General features: G+C 47.8%; 1 protein-coding gene across 2 annotated transcripts in view; it reads right to left on the reverse strand.

Moving 5' to 3' along the window:
* The window catches only part of MAST1 (microtubule associated serine/threonine kinase 1), a 30110-nt gene that overhangs the window by 6042 nt on the left and 7400 nt on the right, over window positions 1-16668 (reverse strand). For both annotated transcript variants that reach the window (XM_049097728.1, XM_025457710.3), the window contains 13 exons: window positions 15674-15752; window positions 13429-13589; window positions 13163-13238; window positions 12781-12990; window positions 8708-8809; window positions 8478-8610; window positions 8331-8398; window positions 5437-5516; window positions 5139-5347; window positions 858-996; window positions 612-744; window positions 310-475; window positions 108-209 (listed from right to left, as the gene is read on the reverse strand). In XM_049097728.1, coding sequence (XP_048953685.1) covers window positions 108-209; window positions 310-475; window positions 612-744; window positions 858-996; window positions 5139-5347; window positions 5437-5516; window positions 8331-8398; window positions 8478-8610; window positions 8708-8809; window positions 12781-12990; window positions 13163-13238; window positions 13429-13589; window positions 15674-15752 — 1658 coding nt within the window. The remainder of the gene's footprint in view (window positions 1-107; window positions 210-309; window positions 476-611; window positions 745-857; window positions 997-5138; window positions 5348-5436; window positions 5517-8330; window positions 8399-8477; window positions 8611-8707; window positions 8810-12780; window positions 12991-13162; window positions 13239-13428; window positions 13590-15673; window positions 15753-16668) is intronic.

The following is a 16668-nucleotide window of genomic DNA, read 5'->3' on the forward strand; positions in this document are numbered from 1 at the left end:
AGACCGCCCAGTCCAGCAGAGAGAGCCCCAGACCACTTGGGCTTGGAGTCCTACTCTCCAGCCATGACCCCCAGTTCCTTAGTTTCTCTGAAAGGCAGACCCCTTACCTGCCCCCAGCCGGACCAGGGGGTTGGTCTGCAGGAGGCTGGATATCAGGAGCTGGGCGTCCGTGGGCAGGGCCTCGTCCCCTTCTGGCCACAGGATGTCATCTGCAGAAAAGGCAGAGCTGGGGGTCGCTTTTGGAGTCCACAGGCCTTGGCCTGGCCCATGTACCCATGCCACCCGCCTGCCCCCCACAGAGGCACGCACCGCTGATGACCTGTCCAAAGAGTTCTTCGGGCGTGTCTCCAAAGAAGGGTACGCAGCCCACCAGGAACTCATAAAGAATGATGCCCATGGCCCACCAGTCCACCGGCTTGCCGTATCCCTGGCGCAGGATGACCTCGGGTGCGATGTACTCTGGGGTCCCACACACCTGGGGGCAGGCCGTCAGCCTGCGCCCTGGCCGCGGGAGGGGCCTCGAGGGAGAGCCGAGCCCCCCACCAGGCCCTGGGCCCCGCAGTTCTGTGGGGTCACTCCACCCACGGTGAACCCCATGCCCGCACACACACCTGTTTGTCCAGGAATTCCCGGGCGTCCTTCTCAATGTGGCCCTCGTACAGGTTGGTCGTGAGGCTCATAAGCCCCATCTTGGAGAGGCCAAAATCCGTGAGCTTGATGTGCCCCATAGAGGTGATGAGTAGGCTGCAATGGGGAGGGGGCGGGTCTCAGAAGTGATGCCTGTGTCCACTTCACTCCTGGTCCTTTCATGCCAGGGCTTCCCGAGGGGCAGGAAGGAAGTGATGGGAAAGGCTCACTTGTCAGGCTTGAGGTCCCGGTGCACGATGCCATAGTTGTGCAAGTACTCCAGTGCCAGCACGGTCTCAGCGAAGTACATGCGGGCCATCTCCACAGGCAGTGCCCCGATGTTCTTCAGCAGGGTGGCACAGTCCCCCCCTGTGGGGGAAGGAGTTGGCCCACGTGAAGACGGAGGCACCCTCAGCCTGGAGCTGAGCACTCAACACTCACCAGGTCCTCACCTCACGTTGTTTCCATTTTACAGCTAAGGAAAACTGAGGCTCAGAGAGGCGCCCCCCCTCCCCAGGTCACATGCAGAGTGCTCTCTACCAGGCTTCTCTCTTCCTCTTAGCTCCAAAGTTAATCTGATCAGCCAATTTCATACATGAGGAGACTGAGGCTCAGAGAGAGGTTGAGTCAGATGGTGAGGAGTTGATGGTGGAGGTGAGATCTGGTCAGAATAAAAGCCTGGAGGTGTGTGGGTGGCTCAGTAGGTTAAGTGTCTGCCTGTGGGTTAGGTCATGATCTCGGAGGTCCTGGGAATGCACCCCATGTCGTCAGGCTCCCTACTCAGTGGGGAGTCTGCTTCTCCCTCTTCCTCCACCCCTCCCCTGCCCCCATCAGGTTCTCTCTCAAATAAATACAATCTTTTTAAAAAAGAAGAGAATAAAAAGCCTGCCTGCTTATTGACTGAGTCTAGGAGCATGAGTCTTGATCTCCTGGAGTGTGACTCTTGAGGGCCTCGGGCCTTAAAATGTAGACTCCTGGCCCCTACTAAGTTTACTGTAAACAGCATTCCTATTTTAGTCTCCTAAGTCTATTCCTAACTTCTCTTACAAGGGCCAGATTTTCTTCCAGGCGCAGACTCTAGGTTAGCGTGTAACCCAAGTCGCTTCAGTGAACCAGCCCTCAGACTGTCCCTTCTATTTTCACAAATATTGCTAAACTCATAGGACATAAACTGGGATTCCTGGGTGGCAACTCTGCTATACCAGGGCCTGTCTAGAAGGAAGTCCACACATGCAAGAGCAGAGTCAAGAGATGAAGAGATTCCTGGTGACATGGTTTGAGCACCCAGATACAGCCATTCCTGAAAGTGACATGATTTTTTTTAAATCAAATCTTTCAAATAAATAAATTCTTTCTTTCTTTCTTTCTTTCTTTCTTTCTTTCTTTCTTTCTTTCTTTCTTTCTTTCTTCCTTCCTGCCTGAGCCAGACTTAACTCTGTGTCAGGAACTGACAAATCAGACTCCACAAGGGTGGGGCTCAGGAATCTGCATTTGGTCACAACCCTAGGGAATCCTGACACACACTTATGATGAGAACCAAGCTGAATTCACTTCCAAATGAGACTTTAGGGCTGGGCCACACTCAGAAAGTATATGACTTAAAACTTGCACCATCACCTCCATATTGGTCTCCTTGCTTCTGCCCTCACTGCAGCAGCTAAATGGATATTCTCAAACATAAACCAGATCATATCAGCTCTGCTTAAAATCTTATAGATGATGTCTGTTGCACCTGGAGTGAAATCCAATGCCATTCAGGGTTCTGCAAGGCTCTGCATGCTCAACCCCATCACCTCTTCATCCTTATCTCCCCCTACTCTCCCTTTGGCTTGTTCACTTGGCTCCAGCTTTCTTGGCCTCTTCATTGCTCCTCCAAATCCAGACACCTTCTCACTTAAGAGACTTTGTGCTTGGATTTCCTCTTCCTTATGGTCCCCGATGCCATCCTTATATGTGAAATCACCTGGTCTCCTCTGGCTTGTTTATTGTCTGGCTACACAGACCACAATGTAACCTCCACGAGGGAGAGGAGTGTCTGTCTGGGTCCCAACTGTGTCACCAGGGCCTAGCACAGCATGTGGCATGAGGAAAACCACAAGGGGACATCTGTTGAGTGAACAGGTGGTTGACTAAAGGCTTGGGGCAGCATAGTGTGACTCCATAAGACAATGCATCTCTTAATAACCACAATATGTGTAACTGGAGCAATAGATAGAATTAGTATTTAGGTGATTATAAGCATGGATGAGTGGATAAACAGATGAAAAAAATATACATTGGTGGCTGCATGGATAGATAGTAAATAGCTACATGGATAAACTGATGGATAAATTGTGGACAAATGGAAGGAGGTAGCCAGTGAGTCATGATCCCAGAGTCCTAAAATGGAGCCCCTGTTGGGCTCCCTGCTCAGTGGAGAGCCTGCTTCTCCCTCTCCTCTCTACCTGTACTATTGCAGTTGCTATCTCTGTCTCTGTCTCTCTCAAATAAATAAAATATTTTTTTAAAAAATAAAGAGATAGCAAAATAGGATGAGAGGCTGCTAGAATAGTTGTAGATGGAGGAATAAAAATATGGGTAGTAAATAGATGGATAGATGATGAGTTAATAAATAGATACATAGATACTGATGGATGGATAAGTGACGAGTAAATGGGTGAATAAATGGATGGGTAACTGCATGGCTAGATATATAAAAAGATGAATAGATGAAAATAGATGTGCAAGGTAAACAACTAACCCTACTATAGGGACTTCAGTTAATAATTATGTATTCAGGGGATCCCTGGGTGGCTCAGTGGTTTAACGCCTGCCTTCAGCCCAGGGTGTGATGCTGGAGTCCCGGGATCAGGTCCCACGTCGAGCTCCCTGCATGGAGACTGCTTCTCCCTTTGCCTATGTCTCTGCCTCTCTCTCTTTGTTTCTCATGAATAAATAAATAAAATCTTAAAAAATAATAATATTCATGTATCCAGGGATACCTGGGTGGCTCAGCAGTTGAGCGTCTGCCTTCAGCCCAGGGTGTGATCCTGGAGTACTGGGATCGAGTCCCACATCGGGCTCCCTGCATGGAGCCTGCTTCTCCCTATGCCTGTGTCTCTGCCTCTCTCTCTGTGTGTCTCTCATGAATAAATAAATAAAATATTTAAAAAATAATAATAATCATGTATCCATATTGGTTCAATTATAACAAATGTGCCACATGAACACAACATGTAAAGAATAAACTGTGAGGGGATCCCTGGGTGGCGCAGCGGTTTAGCGCCTGCCTTTGGCCCAGGGCGTGATCCTGGAGACCCGGGATCAAATCCCACGTCGGGCTCCCCGTGCATGGAGCCTGCTTCTCCCTCTGCCTGTGTCTCTGCCTCTCTCTCTGTGTGTCTCTCATGAATAAATAAATAAATAAATTAATTAATTAAAAAAAAAAAGAATAAACTGTGAGGAAAGAGCATCTGTGGGAACTCAATGTGTCCAGTCAATTTTTCAGTAAATCTAAAATACTCTAAAAAATGAAGTCTAGGGCAGCCCCAGTGGCGCAGGGGTTTAGTGCCGCCTGCAGCCCGGGGTGTGATCCTGGAGACCCAGGATCGAGTCCCACATCAGGCTCGCTGCATGGAGCCTGCTTCTCCCTCTGCCTGTGTCTCTGCCTCTCTCTCTCTCTGTGTGTCTCTATGAATAAATAAATAAAATCTTTAAAAAATGAAGTCTATTAATGTTTTAAGATGGATAACAGAGGGCAGCCCCGGTGGCGCAGCGGTTTAGCACCGCCTGCAGCCCAGGGCATGATCCTGGAGTCCCGGGATCGAGTCCCACATCCGGCTCCCTGCATGGAGCCTGCTTCTCCCTCTGCCTGTGTCTCTGCCTCTCTCTCTCTCTCTCTGCATCTCTATGAATAAATAAATATTAAAAAAAGATGGATAACAGATATGTAGATCGACAAAGAGATGGATAATTAAATTATTGGATGGATGGATAGATGGAAGGATGGATGATGGTTGGGTGGAGAGTGGGTGGATAGGTGAGTGGATGGGTAGATGGGTGGGTGGATGAATGGATAGGATGGGTGAGTGGATGGATGGATAGATGAGTGGGTGGATGGATGGATGGATGGATGGATGGATGGATGGATGGATGAATGGATAGATGAGTGGGTGGGTGGATGGATGGATGGATGGATGGATGGATAGATGGGTGGGTGGATGGATGGATGGAAAGAGTGGATGAATGGAGAGATGGTACATGGATGGATGGATGGATGGATGGAAAAACTGATAGATTAGCAAATGAACAGATGGAGGGAAGATGTACCTACATTAAATGAAATGAAAATAGATAAACCAACAGATGGGTAGATTATAAACAAATGTGATAGATAATCAATGACTGGATTATTAAATAGGCAGATAAACATACAGGTGGATAGGCAATATGGTGACTAGGGCTCAGGCCACTGAGCAACCATGAGCTGCATGCATCCCCCATCTTCCCTGCAGTCCTGCAGGCAGCCACACCTTCCACGTATTCCATGACCATGCAGAGGTGGCGCCGGGTCTCAAAGGAGCAGAACATGCCAACCACAAAGGGGTTCTCAGCAAAAGTGAGTATATCACGCTCCACAAAGGCCTGCTGGATCTGGTTCCGCAATATCAGGTTCTGTTTGTTGATCTTCTTCATTGCAAAGCGCTGTCTTGTATCGCGGTGCCGCACAAGGTAGACAGCACTGCAGGGGGAGAGAGCGAGGACCGGCCATCACCTCCGAGACACCCGGCCTCCGCCACCCTCCCCCCGCCAGAGCCCCGGGTGGCTCACCCGTAGGCACCATTGCTTATGAGCTTGATGGTCTCAAAGTCATTCTCTCCAGGTGGTTTTTTAGCCTTGGTGCTGCGGCCCTATAGGGAAAAATGGAGACCACCACCACCATCATCATAAGATTGCTATTCTTCTTATTCCATTTACATAGGAGGAATCAGAAGGACAGGGAGGGGAGGGGATGGAACCTTCATCCAAGTGCCACAGTGAGGGAGTACCAAAGTCAGGACTTGAACCCATACTGTCTGACTCTGAAGCCATATTCCTAACTTTTTTCCATTAGGAAAGAAGCCTACAAAATAATCACCTTAATGTATAAAGAGCTTCCAGAAATCAATAACAAAATGCCTAACAAACGAAGAAAAGATATAGGCAAGATATTTGGATTACAATTAGAGCTCTTAACCATATGAAAAGATGCTGAAACTTATATATAGTGGCAGAAGGGCAAATTAAGACTACCTCAAGATACAATTTTTCACCTAGCAAATTGGCAAAAAAATCCAAAAGGGTAAACCTGTGGAGGAACAGGTACTTCTATATCCCGCTATTGGTACAATCCTCATGGAAGGTACTTTGGCATATAAAATAATTACAAATGCATGTTCCCTTTGATCCAGTAATTGCATTTTTAATTGATGCCATAGATATGCATGTGAAAAATGATGCATGCATATCTTGCTTATTGCAAGATTGGAAACAATCCATATGTTCATCTATAGGAAATTGGTTTAATAAACACATGAGCAGCATCTGTATGAAGGGATATCGTGTCACTGTTAAAAAGAATGAGGCATTTCTCAGTACATTGATTCAAAAGGGCCTCCAAAATATTTTATTAAGGAGGGGGGAGCAAGGAACAATATGTACTGTATGTTTTTGTGGCAAAATGGAGCTATCTAATCATATCTGGGGAGGTGCTCAGTAGCACATAGACTAATAATATTTGGGGGGATATAGGCCAGTGGGGGACAAAATGGGGATAGGATATTTCACTGTATACCTTTTTTGAAAATTATGTTTCTTTTTCTTTAGGATGAAGAGATTCATTCCATAAATATCACACAAAAATGTGTGATATACTAAATTTGTATGCTCCTCTGAATGTAGCCTAAAAACATCTGGCACAAAAAATGATAGAACTACAGGAAGAAACTGCTCGAAACAAGGATTTTACACATATTTCTCAGAAACTATCAGATTAATCAGGCAAAAAAAATAGAAAAAAGAATAGGGAGATGGAAGATTTGAATCACTCAATTAACAAGTTTGATTGAATGGCATACGTAGAATCCTATAAATAACAATTAAAGATAAATACCTTTTTAGAGTTTTTAGAGTTTTGAGTGATGTCATTCCATTACCTATTCAAAAAATTAAACAAATGGCATGGGTAGTGAGATTCTTTTAAAAAAAAAAATATATATATATATATACAGAGAGAGAGAGAGAGAGAGGAAAGATGTGTGTGTATAGGTGTGAGAATTCATAGATACAATTTGAAACAAAGGTTACAAATTCAAATGCCTTCAGGGGCCAGGCAGGCCAGGTGGGGGCATGGATGACTGGGAGGCAGGTACCCCTTATCATAGAGCAGCCCCCACTTACTGCCAGCTGGTTCTATGATGGTGTTAACAGAACCTCTGGTTTTTCAAGAGAAGGCTCAAACCCAGATTTTGAGTCAAAATCTTCTCTGTAATCTTCTCTGTTCTATATTTTGCTTCAAATTTAAAAAAAAAAAACACGTGAGTGGCCAGTACTAGACATGGGGAACATCTGTCAAAGTGTGGCTGGCCTAAGAGGTGGGATTACGGCAATTTTCACTGTGCTGAGCTATTAACACAGAGAGACATCCAACCTACTCAAAACCCATGCAGGGCTCCCCACAATTACCATACGACCAGCAATTTTGCTCCTGAGTATATACTCAAAAGAACTGGAACAGCTGTCCAAACACTTGTACACAAATGTTCAAAGCAGCACTATTCATACAATGGCCAAAAGGTAAAAACAACCCAAATGTCTATCAATGGACAATACACAAATATGGTGGATGCCTACAGTGGAATATTATTATTCAGCCATAAAAATGAACAAAGTACTGATCTGTGTTACAACATGGATGTACCTTTTTTTTTTAACATGGATGAACCTTGAAAATGTTATGCCAGACAAAAAAGGCCACAGAGTAAAAGTGAATTTATATGAAATACCCAGAAATGTATATAAAATATACATTTATGTGAAATATGAAATTTATATAAAATAACCAGAATTGACAGATCTATAGAGTCAGAATGCAGATTAGTGGTTGCCAGGGGCTGGGGAGGGGAGGGTGAGTGAGGAGTACCTGCCTAATGGGTACATGGTTTTTTGGGGGGGTAATGAAAATGTTCCAGAACTAGATAGAGGTGATAGCCGCCCAACACTGTAAATGTATTAAAACCCAGTGAGTTTTTTAATTTTAAAATGGTTAAAATGGGGACACCTGCGTGGCTCAGTGGTTGAGCATCTGCCCTCTGCTCAGGGTGTGATCCTGGGTCTGGGGATCCAGTCCCACGTCGGGATCCCTGCATGGAGCCTGCTTCTCCCTCTGCCTGTGTCTCTGCCTCTCTCTCTCTCTCTCTCTCTGTCTCTCTGTCTCTCTCATGAATAAATAAATAAAATCTTTTAAAAAAAATTTTAATGGTATGTTTTCTGTACCATGTGTGCATGGGTGTGTCTTATGCGTATTTCACCATGAAAAAAAAAAGCCGATGGAGGAACAGCTGTTATTATCGACCCATTTCACAGATGGGGAAACTGAGGCTTGGAGCAGGGACCAAGAGATCCACCCAAACTGAGGGCAGAGAGCCCTCAGGAGGTGAGCCCTCGGCGGGACCCGGGGGCCTTACCTCGGAGAGGTCGTCCTGCTCGGGCGTGTTGGAGCCCCCGCTGTCCTGCTCTTCCAGGTGCACCACGTCTAGGAAGGGACGGAGAGTGAGCAGAGGCTGGGGACCCGGCGGGTGCAGCCACAGCCCCCGGCGCCCACCGGCCAGCACCTGGGAAGGGGTCCCGGGTGAGGCCCAGCTGGCGGATGATGTAGCGCGGGATGTCGGTCTTGACAAGGTGACCTTCCTTGGCGTGGCCCTCCGCCGCCTCCAGCAAGTGGTAAAACTCCTCGGGGTTGAATTCCTGAGGCAGGGCAGGGGCGGGCTGGCAGCGGGCTCCAACACCCCCACACCCCCACCCCCACCCCCACCCCCACCCCCGCCCAGGCCCGGGCCCTCACCAGGCACTCCAGCAGCCTCGCGGGGCGCGAGATGATGATGAGCAGCTTCTTGACCAGCTGGGTGACGAAGGCTACCTCCATGCTCTCGGAGCGCTCATAGGCCTGGGGGGGCGGACGCAGTGAGGGGGGTTCACCCGGCCTGCTTCAGCCAGGCCCCTCTCCCGACCCACCGGGTGCACACTGCTGCTGCTGTTGCATTTTACAGGTGAGAAAACTGAGGCCCCAGCAACGTGGTAAAAATAATGATAATGGGGGCGCCTGGGAGGCTCAGTCAGTTGAGCTTGGGACTCTTGGTTTGGGCTTTTGGGCTCAGGTCCCAATCTCATGGGTCTTGAGATAGAGCCCCATGTCCTGCTACACCCTCACTGGGAGTCTGCTTGAGGATTCTCTCCCTTTGCCCCTCTGCCCCCGCATGCTCGTGGTCTCTCTGTCTCTAGACAGAGAATAAATAATGAATAAATATTCATTATAAATGAATAATGAATAAATAATAAATGAATCTAAAAAATAATAAATATATAAATAAATAATATGAATCTAAATAACAAATAAATGAATAAATAAATGAATAAATGAATGAATTAAATAAATAATAAAAATTTATTAATTAATAAATAATGAGTCTAAAAATAAATAATAAATAAATAAATGAATAATAATAAATAAATGAATCTAAAAAAAAAAACCATGATGCAGTATTTGAAAAAATAATGCAAAAGATCTATGATAAGCAAAATAACAAATTTTATTTTTTTTTAATATTTTTTTCTTTATTTATTTATGATAGTCACACAGAGAGAGAGAGAGAGAGGCAGAGACACAGGCAGAGGGAGAAGCAGGCTCCATGCACCGGGAGCCCGACGTGGGATTCGATCCCGGGTCTCCAGGATCGCGCCCTGGGCCAAAGGCAGGCGCCAAACCACTGTGCCACCCAGGGATCCCCAAAATAACAAATTTTAAATAAAAATAGGATCCAGGGCAGCCCGGGTGGCTCAGCAGATTACTGGGATCAAGTGCCGCATCTGGCTCCCTGCATGGAGCCTGCTTCTCCTTCTGTCTGTGTCTCTGCCTCTCTGTGTCTCTCATGAATAAATGAATAAAATCTTAAAAAAAAACACAAAGCTTTCCTTCCTCTTAAAAAAATAAAATATTTGAAATAATGTTAAGTTTTAATATACCTACTTTTCAAATTTTTCAATAATTAATGTTCTGAGGGGAGAAAAAAATCACTTGCCTCCTCCTAGTGCCAAACTGATGCCTACTATTTATCTTCTGACTCTTCCTATTAGAATGTCAGCTTCCTGAGGGCAGAGATTTTGTTTGTTTTATTTCCAGGTAATTCTCCAGCTTCTAGATCAGCCCCAGAATAGGTGCTTAAGTAATATTTGTGGAATTAATGAATGAGCACATTCCCTTTTTATAGCAGAAAGAATGAGGCACAGAGAGGTTAAGTGACTTGGCAAAGGCTGCAGAGGAAATAAGTGATGAGCTAAATATGAATCTAGGCCATTTGAAGTCTGTGCCCTCAACTCCTATGAACCTCGGGAAAGAATCCAGACTCAAACCAGATTTGATGCTAAAACCCATAATGACACCAATGTACTGCCCTTCAGGTCTGAGTGGAAGCCCATAGACCAAAGCTCCATTTCTGGTCCTTGTGCCCATATCTGATTTCATTTCCTCATGACAGCAGTCACTTGGCTTCCGTGCTCCTGGAATTTCCCAGACTCCCTTCTCACCTCAGGCTGTGCACCCTGCTCGGCACACATTCCCCCCAGCGTTTCTCATACCTTTCAATTCCTCATTATTTTTGTCCCAATTTTAATGTCACCTCTTCTGGGGAGGCCTCCTGGGCATTACAGGGAAGCCCCTGACCCTCGGTCTGATTGCCCTGTTCTATTTGCTTCACAGCCCTAAGCATCAGATGAAATCATGGAATTCTTTGATTTGTCTGTTTCCCTGTTTCCTATCCAACTCCCACATTGAAATATCAGCCCCAGGGGCACCTGGATGACTCAGTTAGTTCAGCATCTGTCTTCAGCTCAGATTATGATCTCAGGGTTCTGGGATGGAGCCCCATGTTGGGAGGGTCCCTGCTCAGCAGGAGTCTGCTTATCCCTCTGCCCTTCTCCCAGTTCATGCTCTCTCTCTAATAAATAAATAAAATCTTTGGGATGTCTGGGTGGTTCAGTGGTTGAGTGTCTGCCTTCAGCCCAGGGTGTGATCCTGGAGTCCCGGGATCGAGTCCCACATTGGGCTCCCTGCATGGAGCCTGCTTCTCTCACTGCCTATGTCTCTGCCTCTCTCTCTGTCTGTGTCTCTCGTGAATAAATAAATAAATAAAATATAAAATCTAAAATAAATAAATAAAATCTAAAATCTAAAATCTAAAATAAATAAATAAATAAAATCTTTTTTTAAGATTTATTTATTTATTTATTTATTTATTTATTCATGAGAGAATGAGAGAGAGAGAGAGAGAGAGAGGCAGAGACACAGGCAGAGGGAGAAGCAGGCTCCATGCCGGAGCCCAACGTGGGCCTTGATCCGGGGACTCCAGGATAACGCCCTGGGCCAAAGGCAGGCGCCAAACCGTTGAGCCACCCAGGGATCCCCAATAAAATCTTTTTTTTTTAAAGGAATATCAGCCCCAAGGGGGCACCTCAATGGCTTAGTCAGTTAAGCATTGGACTCTTGATTTCATTTTGGTTCATGTCATGATCTCCCTGCGAAGAGCCTGCTTCTCCTTGGCCTATGTCTCTGCATCTCTGTGTCTCTCATGAATAAATAAATTAAATCTTAAAAAAAAAAAGAGAGAGAGAGAGACCGTCAAGGAGGACTGTGCAGCTGGAGCAGAGTAAATGATGGGGAGAGTGAAGAGTTGGCTTGTCCCTCTCCCTCTGCTCCTCCCCCTACTCTCTCCCTAAAATAGATAAATATAATTTATTTTTATTTTTTAAAAATAGTTTATTTATTTATTCATGAGGCACACACACAGAGAGAGGCAGAGACATAGGCAGAGGCAGAAGCAGGCTCCATGGGGAGCCCGACGTGGGACTCGATCCCAGATCTCCAGGATCAGGCCCTGAGCAGAAGACAGATGCTACAGGGGCTGCCCAATAAATGCAATTAAAAAAAAAAAAAAAGAGGGGCACCTGAGTGACTCAGTTGGTTAAGCCGTGGACTCTTGATTTCGGTTCAGGGCACGATCTATCTCTGAGTCCTGAGATCGAGCCCAGCTTGGGGCTCCCTTCTCAGCTGGGAGTCTGCTTCAGATTCTCTCTTGCCCTCTCCCTGTGCCCTTCCCTCCACTCTCTCCCTTGTGCTCTCTCTCTCTTTCTCTCTCTTTTTTTCTCTCTCTTTCTCAAATAAATAAATAAAATATTTAAAAAAGAGAGAGAGAGTGAGAGAAAAAAAAAAATCAGCCCCAAGAGAGCAGGAATATTTCTCTGGTTTGTTCACTGCTAGGTTGTCAATGCCCCAGCACACAGTAGTGGGTTAATAAATGCTGTCCAATACTCTGGTTTCTCTTCAGATCGTATAAATCTTTCGCCCCTTAATAAATGCTGTCCATTATCAATGAATTGAATGGGAACATTATCTTGTTTACTTTCATTCACTCATCCATTTAACCAAAATTTATTGATCACCTACTGTGTGCTGGACACCGTGCCAGACACCAGCGATGCAACAGTGAGCAAACAGACAACCTCATCATCCACCTGTGGGGCTGACATTTGAGCAAGTGACACAAGAAATAAGATAAACAAAAATATACCACGTGAGGGATGGTGTGAAGGGTGGGGAGTTTGAGCAGAGGTTGACATTTTAAATAAGGAATTCTAGAGGCCCCCCCCTGAGAAGGTGACATTGGAGGAAAGGCCTGAAGGAGGGGAGGGTGGTTAAATCCCTGCCGCCCCCATCAGACCTAGACGAGGACCACGGCCTTCTCTTAGGGACCACGTCTTTCTTGCCCACCCCTGAAATCCCAGCTCCGCACCAGCGCCTGGCACGCGGCAGGCGCCGTCTACACGGAGGTGGGGTGGGTGAGGCCAGCCTCCCCGTGCACTCACGTCCTGCAGCAGCTTCTCCAGGTTCTCCTGCAGTTCGTAGAAGTAGACGGTGGTGATGAGCCCATCGCGGGACTTGGTCAGGCAGTCCCGGGCCAGCTCGATGATCTGGTGGTGGATGAAGCTGAGCACGCCGTCGGCCAGCGGCAGCACGCTGTCAGGTTCGTAGGCGCGGGCAAAGTCGCGCAGCTTCTCCTCCATCTGCGCGGTGGCCTGCGGGAGGGACAGAGGCGGGGCGGGGGTGCCGGCGCGGGGCTGCGCCCGGGGGCTGTGGCCGCCAGGAGCCTGCGCTGCGCACGCCGGCCACCAGGGGGCGCGCGGAGCTAAGGCGAGCGAGGGCTCCCGCCGCCCGGCCTCCCAGCGGCCGCCCCCCGCCCCGCCTCACCTTCGGGAACCTCTCCTTGTAGACATGGTTCATCATCACGATCTCGTTGTCGTAGGAAGAGGGGGAGCGCCCGGGGCTGCGGGGAGAGAAGCCCATCCCGTCCGGCCCCCTGCCTCCGAAAGCAGCCAGGCATCGCATCTCCTCATCCCCCCCAACCCCGGTAAAACCTCACCCAACGTGTTGCAACCCATTTAATCCCGCGGACAGGGGTCTCGCAGTACACAGCCCCCCCCCCCCCCCCATCATCAGCTTGGGTTTCTGCCCACCTGAGGCTCCGCGAGCGAGGCCGCACGGCGGGAGAGCGGCGGCCACCATCCTCGTCAGTGATGCTCTCGGTGCTGCCGAAGTGTTTGGAGAGGAAGTGGAGCTCATCCACGGTGGGCTGGTAGGGCAGCTGGTGCAGGCGCTCCTGGGAGGAGCAGGAAGACTGGGGGGAGGAGCGGGGCCGGGGTCAGAGCCACCGCGGTCCCCCCACATGTCGCGACCCTGGGCTGGGACTCCTGGGGCGGATGGGCCACTGGGCATGGTCGGGATCAGGACCTGGTCTATGATCCTTGGATCCCAGGGTCCAGGTTGGGACTCCTGGAGACAGACAGGGGGACAGGGACAGACACGGATGAGAACTGTGACGCTCACATAGATGTGGCCAGTGGGAACCTGTTAAAACCTGCGTCGAGTCACATCCCTCCTCTGCTCAGAACCCTCCATGGCTTCCACCTTACTCGGGGTGGACACTGAAGTCCTTCCCAAGACCCACAACATCCTGCAACATCTGGTCCTGTCTCCCTGCCATCACCTCCTCTCACTCTCCCTATCATTTACTCTGCTCCAGCTGCACAGTTCTCCTTGATGGTCTTTTTTTTTTTTTTTTTTTAAAGATTTTATTTATTTATTCATGAGAGACACAGAGATGCAGAGACATAGGCCAAGGGAGAAGCAGGCTCCTCGCAGGGAGCCCAATGCAGGACTCGATCCTAAGTCTTGAGGCAAAGGCAAATACTCAACCTTTGAGCCACCCAGGCATCCCTCCTTGATGGTCTTTGAACAAGCCTGTTCAAGGCAAGGCACACCCTGCCTCAGGGCCTTTGCACTGACTGCTTCCTCTGTCCAGAGCATATCTAGCACAGATCACTCCTTCACACTTTTGCTTAAATGCCACCCCTCTGGGTGACCCTCATCCCTCTGAACACACATCCATCACTCCCTATCCCTGCCCTATCTTATGTCTTCTTGCTATATTTATCTCCTGAATTACTGTATCTTTATTACTAATTTTTATTGCTGTCTGCTCCTGAGGGAAGTATCTGGACTCTGCTGGGTCCCTAGTCGGGGCCTGGCATGCATAAACACAGACCTACAGATATCGGAGGGGGGAAACAAGGATATCCACTTGATTCTTCAAGCAGAAGGACCTTTTGAAACATTACATCACTCATTCCCCACCCCATCAGTATCTATTAAACTGATTTTTTCAATGCACATAACCTATGATCTACAGAACCACAATTTCAAATAGTTCAAACTGGAATTTTTAACTTAATTTGATATAAAGCAAAAAAGCTTCTGTATGGCTTCCCACCACATTTAGAATAAGATCCACTTTCCTGTCCTGGCTGAGAAGCCCCAGTATGAGCAAAGGCACTGCCTGCCTCACCCTCGTTCCTCCACTTCCAACTCAAAGCTCCAGCCACTCAAAGCTATTTAAAAAAGAGAGAGAGAGAGAGCTATTTTCAACTTCCCAAATTCAACAAGTTCTCTATTGCCTCTGGGAGTTTGCACATGCTGTTCCCTCATCCCCTTTCTAAAACACCCTTCTTTTCCTTCTTCCACCAAACTCCTGCTGATCTTTTGTCATGGCTTCAATTCCACCTCTTCCAGGTAGCCTTCCTTGACCACCCACCCCCAAACTGAATCAGGTCCTGCCTATACTACTATCACCTCACCTGGTGCTATTCCCATAACAGCTCCACCTGCCCTATGTTATAAATGTATTCTTACTGGTCTGTATCCCCTCATGAGAGCCTCATCAATCCTTGGATTCTGGCCCAGCTGATAGAGCCCACCCACCATATGACAGTCACATAAATATCTGCTGAGCATCATACCAATGGATGGGTGATGAGTGAACCAGAGACACAGGTAGAAAAAGGGCAGGTGGAGAGAGAGAGACTTTGGGTATTGCAGTGGTGGAGTAAATGTGCCCTGGATGAAGGGCATGCTGACCTTGGCCAGCTGAGACCCTTGGGCAAGTAGCTCAACACATGAGCCTTCATATCTTTATCTGTAAAATAAGTCGCTGATGAGAAGCACCCCCAAGAAGATATGTTGAGGGTGGAGAACAGGGCTTTTGAGGGGACCTGTAATGCCAATAGATGGATGAGTGACACCTTGGAAAACAAGAGAAACCCCAAACTCTCCTTAAGGCCAGCTCAACTACTGGCCTGGGTTGTGGGCCTTCAGGTGGGAGGGCCCCCCTGCAGCTCCCACCCACTCGCCCACCTGCCAACTCACCGAGACGGTGGAGCTGGGTGTGTTCGTGCCATAGCCAGATGAAGGAAGCGAAGCCAGAGACCAACGGCGTCCATCCGCCCTGGAACCCAGCCAAGATGCTCAGAGGCTGCTAGGCCCCACTGGTCCTCCCACTCCTCAGGGTGTGATACAACCCACTGGCCACCACAAGGGTAGGGGATGGGGGATATATCTGTGCTCTTAGATTCCAAAAAGCTCTCAGAGCCAAGGGGGTAAAAAGGAAGTCTTCCAGCCAGGCACCAGGGACCTAGAGCAAAGATCAGTCTCCTCTGCTCCTTGTGATGATCCTCCTCTCCTGTCATCCCCACACCAAACAAGCCTCCAAAGTGAACCCCAAGGTGGACCAGAGAAAGCCCACTCAGGGAAGTCAGTCCAGAGGAATCCCAATAGTTGCCCCCCATGAGAAAGCTCTCAGAGTGATACTACTTGAGTCTTCTCAGAGGAGAAAGGCCCCTCCCTCAAACACACACATACACACATGCTGACACACATTCCAGGTTGGCACATTCACACTCACATAGACATGATCACTCTCAAGGCCACACCCACTAGTGTTATTGAGACTAGTATAGTCAAGTTCACAAACTGGCAGTCACACACATTCACACACGACTCCTCAACACAAACACACATTCACTGTCACATACATGGACCTAAATATCACACTTCCCTACACTAACACCCAATCACACATGCAAAACCAGATGTGCACTCACGTATAAACATACACTTAGAGACTCAGTACTCACACTCTGACACAAAGACACACACTCCCTCACACACATTCTACACTTCTGCATTCACACAGACACATTCAAGAACCCTCATGCATGCAGTCACACATTCGAACTCCCACACAGCCACACATTCATTCACACTCCCACCAGATTGCACACTCACATGGAGACATTTGTGGGAGGGCACGCTCCCTCACATACTCACACACATTTACAAATGTGCAGGTACACACACACGGT

Source organism: Canis lupus, chromosome 20 (assembly GCF_003254725.2).
Source record: "Canis lupus dingo isolate Sandy chromosome 20, ASM325472v2, whole genome shotgun sequence".
NCBI classification, from domain to species: domain Eukaryota; kingdom Metazoa; phylum Chordata; class Mammalia; order Carnivora; family Canidae; genus Canis; species Canis lupus.